This window comes from Podarcis cretensis (assembly GCF_951804945.1).
Source record: "Podarcis cretensis genome assembly, chromosome: 5".
Classification (NCBI taxonomy): Eukaryota; Metazoa; Chordata; class Lepidosauria; order Squamata; family Lacertidae; genus Podarcis; species Podarcis cretensis.
Genome location: NC_137174.1, coordinates 20777678 through 20790681, shown reverse-complemented (window position 1 = coordinate 20790681; position 13004 = coordinate 20777678). Strand labels below are relative to the sequence as shown.

The following is a 13004-nucleotide window of genomic DNA, read 5'->3' as shown; positions in this document are numbered from 1 at the left end:
ACAATTCTATGAATGCTGCCCTTGACAGAAAAAAGGTTGCCCATCCCCGGGTTAGAGGGGTTCTGATTCTAGGGAAATTCAGCCTTGTCCAGATTATAGCAATCCATTTCACCTTATATTGTCCAGTGTTACAGCAAATGTGTTTGAAGGACTGCAGAAAGCTAGCTGAAAGTGAGGCTTCATGAATGCCTTGGCCAGTAAAAGCTTGTTAAACAAACCTTGAGGTACTGCTAGCTAAGGTTTAATCTCCTCCTTGCAGGAGATGCTGGGTATCTTGTGACTGAGAAGCTGACTATCCAGCCTGCTACAACTTACTCTGTTTTCTACAGTAGGGCTATAGAGCAGATGGCCTCTTCAGCCCGAGGTGTTCTGGCACAGCATGAGTACAAAGACAAAGTTGCATGACAGGGAACATAAATACATAGACTTACACATCACTTTGTGTTGTGTAGATGTGATCAAAGAGAGATTCAATTGCCATCCACTTCACAGGTATCCGACCCTGGCAGGAAAATAAAGAACTATTACTGCTTGCAAGTTCTGTTTAGCACTGCTTCTCATGTCACATTTGTTTTCATTTCACTTTTGTCACATTTAACATGCATGTTGTCAAGTAGTCTCATATGCCTTTTATCAGAAAATGTGCATTTCATTCATATGGATTACAGCAAAACATGGAAGCCCCGGGAAAACCCTTGGGTTGAAAGTAAATAGCTTGCACAAGATCAAAAACAGAAGGCTACATACACAGGTTTTACACAACCCATATTAGCTATTCCTTTTTACAATCTCAAGGCACATAAAAGTTTGTGCACTGATGAGTCCTGCTAGACACGTTTCAATGTGTGTGTCCAGAAGTTCTCTTACTAATGTGTATAGTTTCCTTATCAACTTATTAATCCCAGGCTGCCAGCGACTGTGTTTGTACCTTGCTCCTCTTGACGTAAGAGTCCTCCTCATAAACATCTCGTGACAAACCGAAGTCAGAAATCTTCATCTTACGCCCTTCGGCTACTAAGACATTTCTGGCTGCTAAATCACGATGTACAAGCTTTGGGGAAAAGAGAGAAAGATGTTTAACTGCCATGTATGCTTACTTGGAAGGCCACAGAGAGAGGGTGAGAATGAGGGACGCCATACCTTCATTTCAGCAAGGTACTGCATTCCACGAGATATCTGCCATGCAAACGAGATCAGGTCACCCATGGTTAAGACTCGCTCGTCTGGATTGTCCAGGTAGCTGGAATTCCTGTTGGCATCACTCCCCACATAGCTGGGCCCAACTTTCCGGCTTTCCCTCAGAAAACTCCTCAAGGAGCCATATTTAGCATATTCGACTATTAAGTACAAAGGCCCTGAGGCATAAAAAGATACATAAAAAATGTTCTCAATAATTAGTAAAGCAACATATCAGCAAGATTTATACACCTTGTGCTTAAAAACAAACACACACCTGCACCCCCAAAAAACCATTTAATTTTGTTACCTGTTTTAACAGTCTAGTCCTATGAATGCTTACTCAGACTTAAGTCCCACTAAGATCCATGGGTCTTACTCCCTTGCAGCACTACAGCCTAAATTATGCATATCAAGCAAATCTGAATATAAAGCTTATTTGCACACAATCCTAGGGGGCTTAGTTTGGTCAGAATCAACTATACACTTAATGCTAAATACATTACTTCTGGTAAATGTACTTCCATAGCTGCTAGAGGCTGTGAAAATTTGTGTCCTGGGCTTTTTAGACCCATCTACCCCATGTACTATCTGAAACCAAAGGGGCGCACACTGGTTTCCAGATGTGATTTTCCCCCACCCTCCAGCTCTCCTAAAGGAACATTATATAAACTTTTCTATGAAAAAGAGCACAACAGAACCCAGTGCTATTAGGTGAACTCTTATGTTCAGAAGTGTTCTCCCACCATGGAGACAGGCAATTGAAATGAAAAGTGCTTATTTCTGGGAACATGCCTTTGGGTATCCTGTCTAAGAAAAGCAATCAATTGTGTTACGCTGCATTTCTTCCAAAGTCAGACAGATAAATTGTGATGTTTCCTTGGTTTTATGGAATGTTTAAGGAAGATTTCTATGCAAATTGGTCTGCGCAGAGAAACCAATCAAAAGCACTCAGTTTAAGGCATGAACATTATTTTCTGCAGCCTGTGGTAATCCTCACAGTATCTCGTGCTCCCTGCACACTAATTACAGTGGTTTGTTAAAGCTCTCAAGTATAGATTCCTGCAGAAAGGATCCTGACATTTCAGTCCATTAGCAAGCTTTGCCTCATCATAGCCACCCACATGAATGCTTTCCCCCATGCTACAATATTGAACACAGAGGCCTGGAGGTTCAAAGCTCTCCTATCCCAGCTTTAACAGAATGTAGAGAATATAAGCATCCAAACCAGAAACAGCAGGATTCCTAGCATTCTCCCTAAAGCTTGTATCAATTTTACTCATTCACCAACCTTAAAACCTAGCTCTGTATTTATCTTTGTTAGGCAGGGCTTTGTGTCTTCTCTGATTTAAAAATAACAACACCCTGAAATTCCAGGCCAAATGAATCCAAATTTTATATACACAAAAGCAGGATGCTGCAGCCTGTATACATTATTCGAATTAAATACATCTGCATAGACTTTGTGTCATTTATCTTTCTTGTGCTAGCCATAGGAGGGACAAGATGCTAAGCAGGGCACTAAAACTCTGACCCCAGGGACTCCAGTGGAACCCTGCTCCCAGGGCTTTGGAGTTGACAAAAACCTTCCCCACATGCTGTCAGCCACAAATGAAATTCTTATAAATTGTGCCATATGGAAACATATAATGAATGTGGCTGATTAGCAAGTTCAGAAACTGGGGGTGCTGCTGAATATACGGCTGCACAAATCAACCAACTTCAGTATGGCAGTATAACAAATCACATGCCAGTCCCTTAAGGCACAGTTCCCCTTCAAATGTGAGACTGTTGCTATGCAACAACAATTGCCATCAGATCTATTGAAATGAGTGCCTAAGTTACCAGACTAATAATTCCCCCTCCGGCTGTTTTATTGCACCGTCCTATGGAATATTATTTCTAAACTAAGCATCTGTCACTTACTGTATTGACCTAAATATAAGCCTCACTTTCCCCCCAAATTCAGACCATGAAAAGTTTAAGTGTGGCTTATATTCGCGACCTTATGGTATGCAGCCAGGAGCGCAGAAAAGCAGCGCCCACCCCATGTGTAGTCCCCCGTCCTCTCCCCCAAGGCCAGGAAGCGAGAGAGCGAGGAACAAGAAAGGCCGCCAGCAATGCATTGCACCTCCCACCCACCCACCCAGCATGCAGCCAGGAGTAGCGAGAGAGTGAGGACGGGAACTGTTTATATTCAGGATTTTTTTTCCTCCCCCCCTCCAATTTTAAAGGTGCGGCTTATATTTGAGTGTGGCTTATATTCGGGCCAATACAGCAACTGACCAAATCCTATAAAGTTATCAGTAAGGTGTATGTGCGTTTCTTACTTGTTTTGCTGGATTGTACCTATCACTGTGAAAGTGTCCCTGTCATGTCCAAAGCAGGTGGCCACAGGTACTACCATTTTAGCTAATACACATGTAATGGGAGTATTTCAACATCTAAGACGGCAGCACCTTTGTCCAATAAAGCCCGGTGATTCTGCAAGCTGCCTCCTTAGCCCAGATTTCTGTTGATCTTTTCACCAGAAAAGCAATCGCATCCAATGCAAAGGCAGGGCCCAAGAACAGGCCCCCAGTGGAATATGTTTGGAAGTAGGAATGACCAGAGCAGTGAAAGTGCCACAGCAGAAATAAAGGGCAGCCTCCTCTGCTGATGGATATTTTGGGGCACAGGACTAAAAAACTGATTGATTGATTGATTGATTGTGCCAAGCTTGTATTTCTCTTGCGGCATACCGTCTCTTTCTTATTTTATATACAGGCAACTCCCCATTTCCACGGGGCTTGCGCTCCAGGTCACAGTGCACATCGACAGAATGCGCATAAGCCCGCCCTGCCCCTTTCCCACCCCATTCCTCCAGGTTCAAAAGGACCCATGCGTCAGCAGTCATGCTAAATTGGACATGCCTAAAGTGGTCCCCAGCGCTGTGGGTTGAACCACAGAGCCTAGGGCTTGCCGATCAGAAGGTTGACGGTTCGAATCCCCGCGATGGGGTGAGCTCATGTTGTTCAGTCCCTGCTCCTGCCAACCTAGCAGTTCGAAAGCACGTCAAAGTGCAAGTAGATAAATAGGTACCGCTCCGGCGGGAAGGTAAACGGCGTTTCCATGTGCTGCTCTGGTTCGCCAGAAGCGGCTTAGTCATGCTGCCCACATGACCCGGTAGCTGTCTGCGGACAAACGCCAGCTCCCTCAGCCTATAGAGCGAGATGAGCATGCAATCCCAGAGTTGGTCATGACTGGACCTAATGGTCAGGGGTCCCTTTACCTTTACTAAAATGGTCCCCACTTGTATAACGTGTGACTCTCACTTACCATCTTGGCTGCAAGCTCCATAGAGTTTAATGACATGTGGATGGTTGACCTGTTTCAAAAGATTGAACTCCGAATGCAGATCTCTCAGCTCGCTTTGAGAAGCATTTTCTGCAGAACAGAGCAATGGAAGAAATATATTAATTACAAACACTATTCCCATAATATTGAAATACTGGCACTTCCTGGCTGCAAATACCAGTAACCATCTTAAACAAATTAGGGGCAAGGTGTTCCTTGTTTTAATTATTCATGTAAACCACTCTGGGAGCCTTTTTCAGCTGAAGAGCAGGTTTAAAATGCCTTAAATGAATAATATATAGAGAGATTGAAAGTGCTTCCTTGATTTCTACCCACGTGGAAAAAATTAGCCTCTTCCAAGCCAAAGAAGAGGGTCTGAGAGGCATGAAGTGAATCAGGCTTGTTTATTTTCATGAAACAATCTTAGATTATCTTGAAAACACTTGCTCCACTAGATTCTCTAACTGACACCCACCTTTAACAGTTGGGTTGCCATAACAACCCCTCATGTCTCAGCCCTAACCTTCTAATCATTCTATTGCAAAGGAAGATGTAGCAGGTAGGGAACAAATGCAGGCCAAACTGCTCCTGTATTCTTTGATGGTTTTGAGTATCTTGCCTGAAAAACTTGCTGCGATGTGGTGGCAAAGGAAAACAGTGAGTACCACTTGAGAACATTAAAGAAGAAATCTAACTGAAACTGCTCCTCTTATAGTAATATTTTGCAGATGATTCAGCACCAAAAAGTCAGGTCTGTTGCTAATATCCCCTTGTTCTTGGGGGGACGGGGGGACGGACACTGTTACTGCATACTCAGCAGAACCTGAAAGCAGATGCTGAGAATTAAGGTATCTGAAACTTCCTCTTTGCACTGTAGGCATGATGATAGCTAGCTCCTGCTTGGTCACAATATTAACTGGGTGATACAGGTTAATGTCCCACTACCTTGCAGGACATCTTTGGGAGAAGACAAGACTAGGGAGTAAACTCTACCCAAATTTGGAGTCCTTAAGATGGTTGGATGGTGTCCAGTACACCACCTTCTAGCAACTCCTGCAGCCAAGCTGGTGCCCAATGTATTGCTGTGCTTTCCTTTGGATCACATCAACAAGGCTCTCATCTGGGCAGCCCAGGACCTCCATACACACTGCCCAAGCTTGCGCCCCTGAGAGGTCACTTTGGTGTTGCTAACGCAGCAAAAACAGCACACGAGGCAACAGTTATGAGTTACTGATCTCTGTAGCCACAGCAGACACTGTGATTCTCCAGCAGTTTGAGTTCACCTCAGAGGCATAAGCCATTGTCTCTCAAGACAGATGGATGCCAACAAGAGGCTAATAATGCCGTAACTGCTGTTTGAGGTTTATAACATTCTGCCTGGTACAAATATCTCAACTGGATGATCTTCAGCTTTTTAATAGCCCTACCATCTCATAACTTGAAATTGTTATTACCACTTTGCAGAGATGGGTAATACTACCTTTCATCTCCCTTGGTTCACCCATCACTGCTTCCCCTGATACAAAAAGGTAAAGGGACCCCTGACCATTAGGTCCAGTCGTGACCGATTCTGGGGTTGCGGTGCTCATCTTGCTTTATTGGCCAAGGGAGCTGGCGTACAGCTTCCGGGTCATGTGGCCAGCATGACTAAGCCGCTTCCGGCGTACCAGAACAGCGCACGTAAACACCGTTTACCTTCCCGCTGGAACGGTACCTATTTATCTACTTGCACTTTGATGTGCTTTCGGACTGCTAAGTTGGCAGGAGCAGGGACTGAGCAACGGGAGCTCACGCCGTCACAGGGATTCGAACCGCGACTTTCTGATCGGCAAGCCCTAGGCTCTGTGGTTTAACCCACAGCGCCACCCGCGTCCCCTGATATACTGCAGCCCAATGCCAATGTGCTTGGGGAAGTGGCACCGTACCAGGCCACATGCTTTCTCTCTTCACTCTGGACATATCTAAGCTAAGGGTTTCCTGACCATTCTGCATGCAGGAAAACAAAGGCAGATGAAGGAGAGCAAAAGGAACAATGGGTATACCCATGGGCAAGCTGGCCTTCCTCCCAAGCTACTGCTTTGCTTCTGTCACACTCTGCTGTGACAAACCAAATACTCTAGATCTGGCCATTGTATATCGATAGAGCAGCTATAGTTAGAGAGAAAGATCTGGTGAGCATGTTGCTCTTTCGCATCTTATGTGTGACAATGAGGTGCTATTTTTATACTGTGCTCTAAAGTATCTGTAGGAAAGAGTTCAGCTAAAGCTGAAAAGTGCAGCATTTTTAGAATGCTCTTCAAATGCCTCTGTTGAGATGACAATTTAAGTGAGCTACATTGGCCAAGCTAAGTCAAGTTGCCCTTGTGCCCCGTGGAAGTGACTGCCCTCATCAATGAAGCACAGGGGAAAATGTCAGAATATAAATAGAACGCTTTAGGACATCCGGCTGGAACGTATGTGGGATCCGGCAGCTTTTTGCTTCCAAGCTGGACCTCTGTCATAAGTTACCAAATCATTTGCAGATATTTCCAGGCGCTTGCAGAAAAAGTACCTTTTAGCATTTTGACTGCAACAGTAGTATAGCCAGCCTTCCCCTTAAGCCTGAAAGCAGTTGCCTTGACGACTTTCCCAAATTCTCCTTCTCCAAGTGTTTTGCCAAGCACCAGGTTCTTCCGAGGAAATTCCCACTTTGGATCTTCCTGTGTTAGAGGAAAAGTAAATCTCACAAGACAGAAGAGTAACAGCATTTGATGGGGGCACTTCCCTCTCCTTTCCACTGCAGGTCATCTGATACAGTTTTCAACCTGCCTTCTTTCTCTGCCAAACGGGGGAGAAAGGCCCCAATACCTTCTTTAATCTGCCAATAGTTATATTTCCTTGCAAAAGAAGTTTCTGCTTTTCTGCCTCATTAGCAGATAATTTTAGATTATTATTTAAAAAAAAAAATTACAGTGGGTGTAAGGTTGAGCTTATCTTATGGTAGTTGCAAGTTAGCCAAGCATTGTATGTGTGTTTTTCTTTCCATTAAACATTTCTCCAGCACTCTCCCCTTTCCTTGGCTGTTTGTGCTTCCTGATCTGAAAAAGCCCTAAGGGAGGAGATACCTGGGCTTTAACTGAAGCACAGGGACCTGGGAATGCTGAGCTACCAGGAGCCAGAGAGCAATACACTCACTGATTTTGTTTTAAAGGAAGCCCTTCCTTTCACCTTAATCCGCCCGCCCCCCAATATCTTTAAAATAAGACCACTGGGGCTGGGCGATATAAGCTTTTCAGCATCACGGTATATCACCAGCCAAACATCGTGGCCTGCCGATATACCACACTGTTGAATAAACAAGCTGCATTGCCGCCAGCCTGCCAGGCGCCTGGTGAAATCGCCACAGTTCGCCTGGTGAAATCGCCACAGCTCTCATCATGGGAGCTGAGGTGGCTTCACCCCAGCCCCTAGCCGTCTGGGACAAGGCAGCTTGTTTGTATGCTTAGCTGGGGCACAAGAGGGCTCCCAATCCCCAGCAGAGCCATGGCCAGAGCTCTCCCTGCTTGCTGGGGGAGCCTTTAACGGCTCAGTTGAGGGGAGCGGTAACTGAACACTCCTCAGCTGAGCAGTTAAAAGATGAAGATGCAGCCCTTTTATCCGTCTGTGCAGTATGAGGGCAGAGTGGGATGGCGATTTCACTCCATGATATATCGCTGGTGAAGCCGTCACCACTCCTGAGTCCCTCTGCTAACAACACTCGCTGGAGAAAGTCGCTAGCAGAGGGACTCAGGAGTGGTGGCAGTTTCACCAGTGATACACTGCTGAGTGAAGCTGACATCACAGTCTGCTCCTCGTACTCCTCATATTAATATATTACCCAGGCCTAGACACAACCTTCACTTTCTTTTCTTATTAACTGATGGATAATGGTTGAAAAAACCACAGAGGATAAGTTTTGGCAGAGCAATAATATATACCAGACCTGGCCAACCCAAATGGTCTTTTTCCCCTGCTTGCCGAACACAGTGGCTGAAGTGACACACTCCTTCTGCACTGAAGAAGGTTCTGAGGCCTGATCACACATAATCCATGGAAATTTATTGGACTAGTTCCTAACCCTGAAGTTCCCAGGTGCAAGTGCCTTTTATAAAACTATGAAGCCAGTATATGCACATGATAGGTGGCAATTAGGGTGAAAACTATCTGCGCTCCTGCCATCAGTGTTGCCAGAAATGAAAAGTAAATGCTCTTGGGTAAAAATATTTCACCGTTTTATAAGCTTGAGGAAACCAAAGGGGAAGGGAGACTTGTTTTAGAATTCAACCATTCATCTCAGACAATTGCCTTTCTGTTTCGGGAACCTATCAAGCCTGACAGTCACAGAACAGTGATGACTGTATAAACCAACAGTGAAACAAAAGCAAACAGCATACATGCCTCTATGAAAGTACCATCCCCTAACATCTAAATATAGCCTAGGGAGACAAATGAGATGCACAAAAAGACAGTGTTTCACTGGCAAAAGCTCCCCCAAATGCCTCCAACATTGATTCCCTGTTGTGCAGAGAAGGATTTTTAAGGTTATGACACTAGCAACCACATTGAGCTTAATGTTCCTGGAACTGAGCCTTCACCCTCTGTCCTTTCATGTATATGGACCAGATTACCATTTAAACAGAAATCTGTTTTGCTTAGGCATTAAGTGAGCATTTTTAATTTGGATGCTTTTTCCACATAGCTTATAACAGGACTTTTAAGATTGGTAACCTGTGACTCTGTGTCTGTGATCATTTCATAAACTAGATTCCATAAAGTTATTTGGTGCAAATTAAGGTAGCATATGGGTCTGAAGAGTATTTCCACTATTGATGTTATTCTTCATTTTTATGTGATAGTTTATTTATTTATTACCTCATTCTGTTCCAGTGGCCCAGGGCAAATGCCAGTGGCTATGGTGGCTCATTTACTAGAAGCAATGCATTTAGCACCAACTCTGAAAGTGCATACTCAATTCTGACCAAACTAAGCCGCCTAGAGCAAAATATACATCAGTAGGCTTAGTTTGGTCAGAATCGAGTACAGTGGTGCCCCGCAAGACGAACGCCTCGCAAAACGGAAAACCCGCTAGACGAAAGGGTTTTCCGTTTTGGAGGCGCTTCGCAAAACGAATTTCCCTATGGGCTTGCTTCGCAAGACGAAAATGTCTTGCGAGTTCCTGCGGGTTTTTTTCCCTCCCCCCCCCTTTCTAAGCCGCTAAGCCGCTTATCAGCTGATCCGCTAAGCCGCTAAACCGCTAAAAGCCGCTAAGCCGCTAATAGCGCTAATCCGCTAAGCCGTCAATGGGCTTGCTTCGCAAGACGAAGAAACCGCTAGACGAAGAGACTTGCGGAATGGATTAATTTCGTCTTGCGAGGCACCACTGTATACACTTCCAAAGTTAAAGCTAAATACATTACTTCTTGGTGAATGAGCCACCACGGCTGCTAGAGGCCTCTAAAATTCCGTGTCCTGGGCTTTTTAGACTTGAAAACCCATGCACTATCTGAAACCAAAGTGGTGTCTTGGTTGCCAGATGTGAAATATATTGTTATTACCGTATTGCCCTGAATATAAGCCTCACTTCCCCCCCAACCGTGAAAAGTTATATATTCGCGACCTTACGGTATGCAGCCAGGAGCATGGCAAAGCAGCGCCTGCCCCATGCATAGTCCCCCATCCTCTCCCCCAAGGTCGGGAAGGGAGAGAGTGGGGAAGGGGAAAGGCCTCCGGCAATGCAGTGCGCCCCCCCCCACAAGTATGCAGCCAGGAGCAGCGAGGAATGGAGTGGCTTATATTCAGGTATTTTTTCTTTTTCCCCTTCCAGTTTTAAAGGTGCAGCTTATATTTGGGCCAATACAGTATTTTCAGCTCTCCTACCCCAGTATATTGGCTGCACCAACAGAAATCTAGCCAAGTTCAAGAACCTGACTGGAAAGGGACCCTGCAATGTGCAAGCAAAGCTGGAGAATGTCACGTGCCAAATCGTACCTCATCCTCCAGCTAGTAACACACAAGTCATCTCAGAGGCCTTTGCAGTGACACAGAGGCCTCAGTGGTGATCTGTTATTGGTGCAAAAACAGCATGTGGTTCTCTTACATGGTGCTCAGCCAAGTCAGTGCTGTTGGTAGTGAGCTCCCCCCCCCCCCCCAGTGATGAGAGGTCACTTTTTAGAAAATGGGAGGAGGGGGGAAGTACAGCATGTGACTCTCACAGCCCCTGCAATTCTTCCCTATGTCAGCTTGTGTGGGTCAGGCTGTGCGCTGTAAGGCTCTCTGCAGTCACCCTTCTTCCCCATGGCAAACGAAAGGCTTGTCTGCCAAGTAGGAAGCAGAAGTGCATAGCAACTGAGACTCCTAATATGACACAGGATGGATAGCAAGGGGGTCGGGAAAACCCAAGTTTGGCCATTCCTGACCTAGTCAGTAGAACTTCGTATGCAAACATGTAGTCTCAAATCTTAGTAAAACATAAGCTCATGATAAATGCAGGTGGCCATGATGACCACAAGCTATCTTTTTATTTTTAAAAAGACTGCTATTCGTTTGACTTTTTAAAAGCTGAAATTTTCTCAAGCAAGCAAATGGGTTTTAATATTTTACTAGTATGGCTAATACAGCTGCAGTGAGGAGCAGCCAAACCAGGTTGCTAGGAAACGCTAAAATAATTAGTTGCAGACTTCTGGAGGGACTAGTTAACTGTAATCTAATTGTTCATTCCAGTAGAACAAGCGGTCATTTATGGTTCCATACCAAAGGACGTACAACTAACAAACAAGCTATTGTATTAGGTGGAACAACCACAGAATTGAATGGAACATTTTCTATTCATATGGGTCTAATTTTCAGGCAGATAAACTTGCAGCAAGTTGTTTTCCAAGATCTCAAACTCCATATGAATATTGGCCATACGCGAAGAAAGGAAACTGAACAAATTATATTAATAAGTAGCATTGTGCATAGGATTCCCACCCCCTGCATTGACTAAGGGATAAATTGTTGGTAGCTGCATGCAAGCTGTGGGTGGGGCCAGTTGCCCCTTGTGGGTAGGGCCCCCCTTAACTCTTTCTGCCTCCCTTCTGTATATCTCTCTGCCCAAGACAGCTATCAACTATCAGAAAAGAGACAGATTACTCCTGCCAGAGGTCTGAACTGATCTTTCTCTTCCTTCCATTCATTTCTGCTCCCCCTCTCTCCCTGCTGCCAGTTTTTCCTCTCCCACCCTCCTCCTCTCCTTCACTTCTGTCTACGTTTCCATATTTACAAGCAACTACCACTTAAAGTAACAATAGCCTTTATTAGAGCAAACCTAAATCTTCAAGAAACAGTAACTGGTTTAAGTATAGCAGACCCTCCAAGTGTCCCTATTTTCTAAGGACGTCCCTGATTTAGACAAGCCATCTCGGTTTTTTATTCGATCCTGGAATGTCCCACTTTTCTTTAGGATGTCCCTATTTTCATTGGAGAAATGTTGGAGGGTATGGAGTTATCTGACCCCCCGAGCCAACTGAAGACAATCCTGTATAGGGAAGTTTTTTTCAATTTTTTTTAATGCTTTTATATATGTTGGGAGCTGCTCAGAGTGGCTGGGGCAACCCAGTAAGATGTGTGGGTTATAAACAGTAAAATTATCATTATGGAATGGGGTGTCCCTATTTTCATTGAAGAAATGTTGGAGGGTATGGTATAATATTTACCTTATTTTACTCTTTAAAGAACAACTTGTTACTTTTATGTACTTATATTGTGAACCTGGCTTGTTTTATGCCGAACTGAAAGTACCACCGCTACTATGTAGATTTAAGGCTCTAGTAAACAGCAGACATAGTAAAGATACATGGTGGCAGCTGTTAGAAGGATTTGAAGAAAAAAAATACAATGGTGGGAGTAAACCAGGAACTCTTTTGCACACTTGGTAAATCAGCAGTAGTAAATAGAAGCTGGTTCTCCATATGCCTTGAATGGTAAGTAGCTGAAAACAGGAAAAACTTACAGGTATTTTAAACGTGTCTACTGACATCTGGTTCTCAGAGTCCATTGACGGTCGACGGACATTTGTCGATGAGTAGCTTATGGGGTATGACTGGGCAGGGCGGCGGAAGGTCATCTCTGCAGAAGCAATAGGTGGCTTTGGAGAATTCTTGTGATAGCGATGGATGAAGTAGGAAGAAAGGAGTACCGAAATAATGAAGGATAGCAGGACTCCTCCTGCAATCACAGTTTTGCACATGTAATCACACAGTGGCTCTGTGGATAAAGAATAATTTGGTCATGGCACTTGCCGCAATTTTTTTCTTTCCATGCCAATTAACAATCACATTTAAAGCATCTCTATTGAAAGCAAGTATTAGGAGAAAATAACTTGGGAAGTAGAGGAACACCTACATCAGCTACCTAACATACTCTCAAATGTTAAAGCAGCTTTTACTGTTGCTAAAAAGCTGCTATACTTGCTTCCTAAAATCAGCAGGCTGCAT

At 44.4% G+C, this 13004-nt stretch overlaps 1 protein-coding gene across 2 annotated transcripts in view; it reads right to left on the bottom strand.

Moving 5' to 3' along the window:
* The window catches only part of RET (ret proto-oncogene), a 90590-nt gene that overhangs the window by 14455 nt on the left and 63131 nt on the right, over window positions 1–13004 (bottom strand). For both annotated transcript variants that reach the window (XM_079975583.1, XM_079975584.1), the window contains exons 11-16: window positions 12521–12774; window positions 7064–7211; window positions 4495–4602; window positions 1141–1355; window positions 929–1051; window positions 432–502 (exon numbers count right to left, since the gene is read on the bottom strand). In XM_079975583.1, coding sequence (XP_079831709.1) covers window positions 432–502; window positions 929–1051; window positions 1141–1355; window positions 4495–4602; window positions 7064–7211; window positions 12521–12774 — 919 coding nt within the window. The remainder of the gene's footprint in view (window positions 1–431; window positions 503–928; window positions 1052–1140; window positions 1356–4494; window positions 4603–7063; window positions 7212–12520; window positions 12775–13004) is intronic.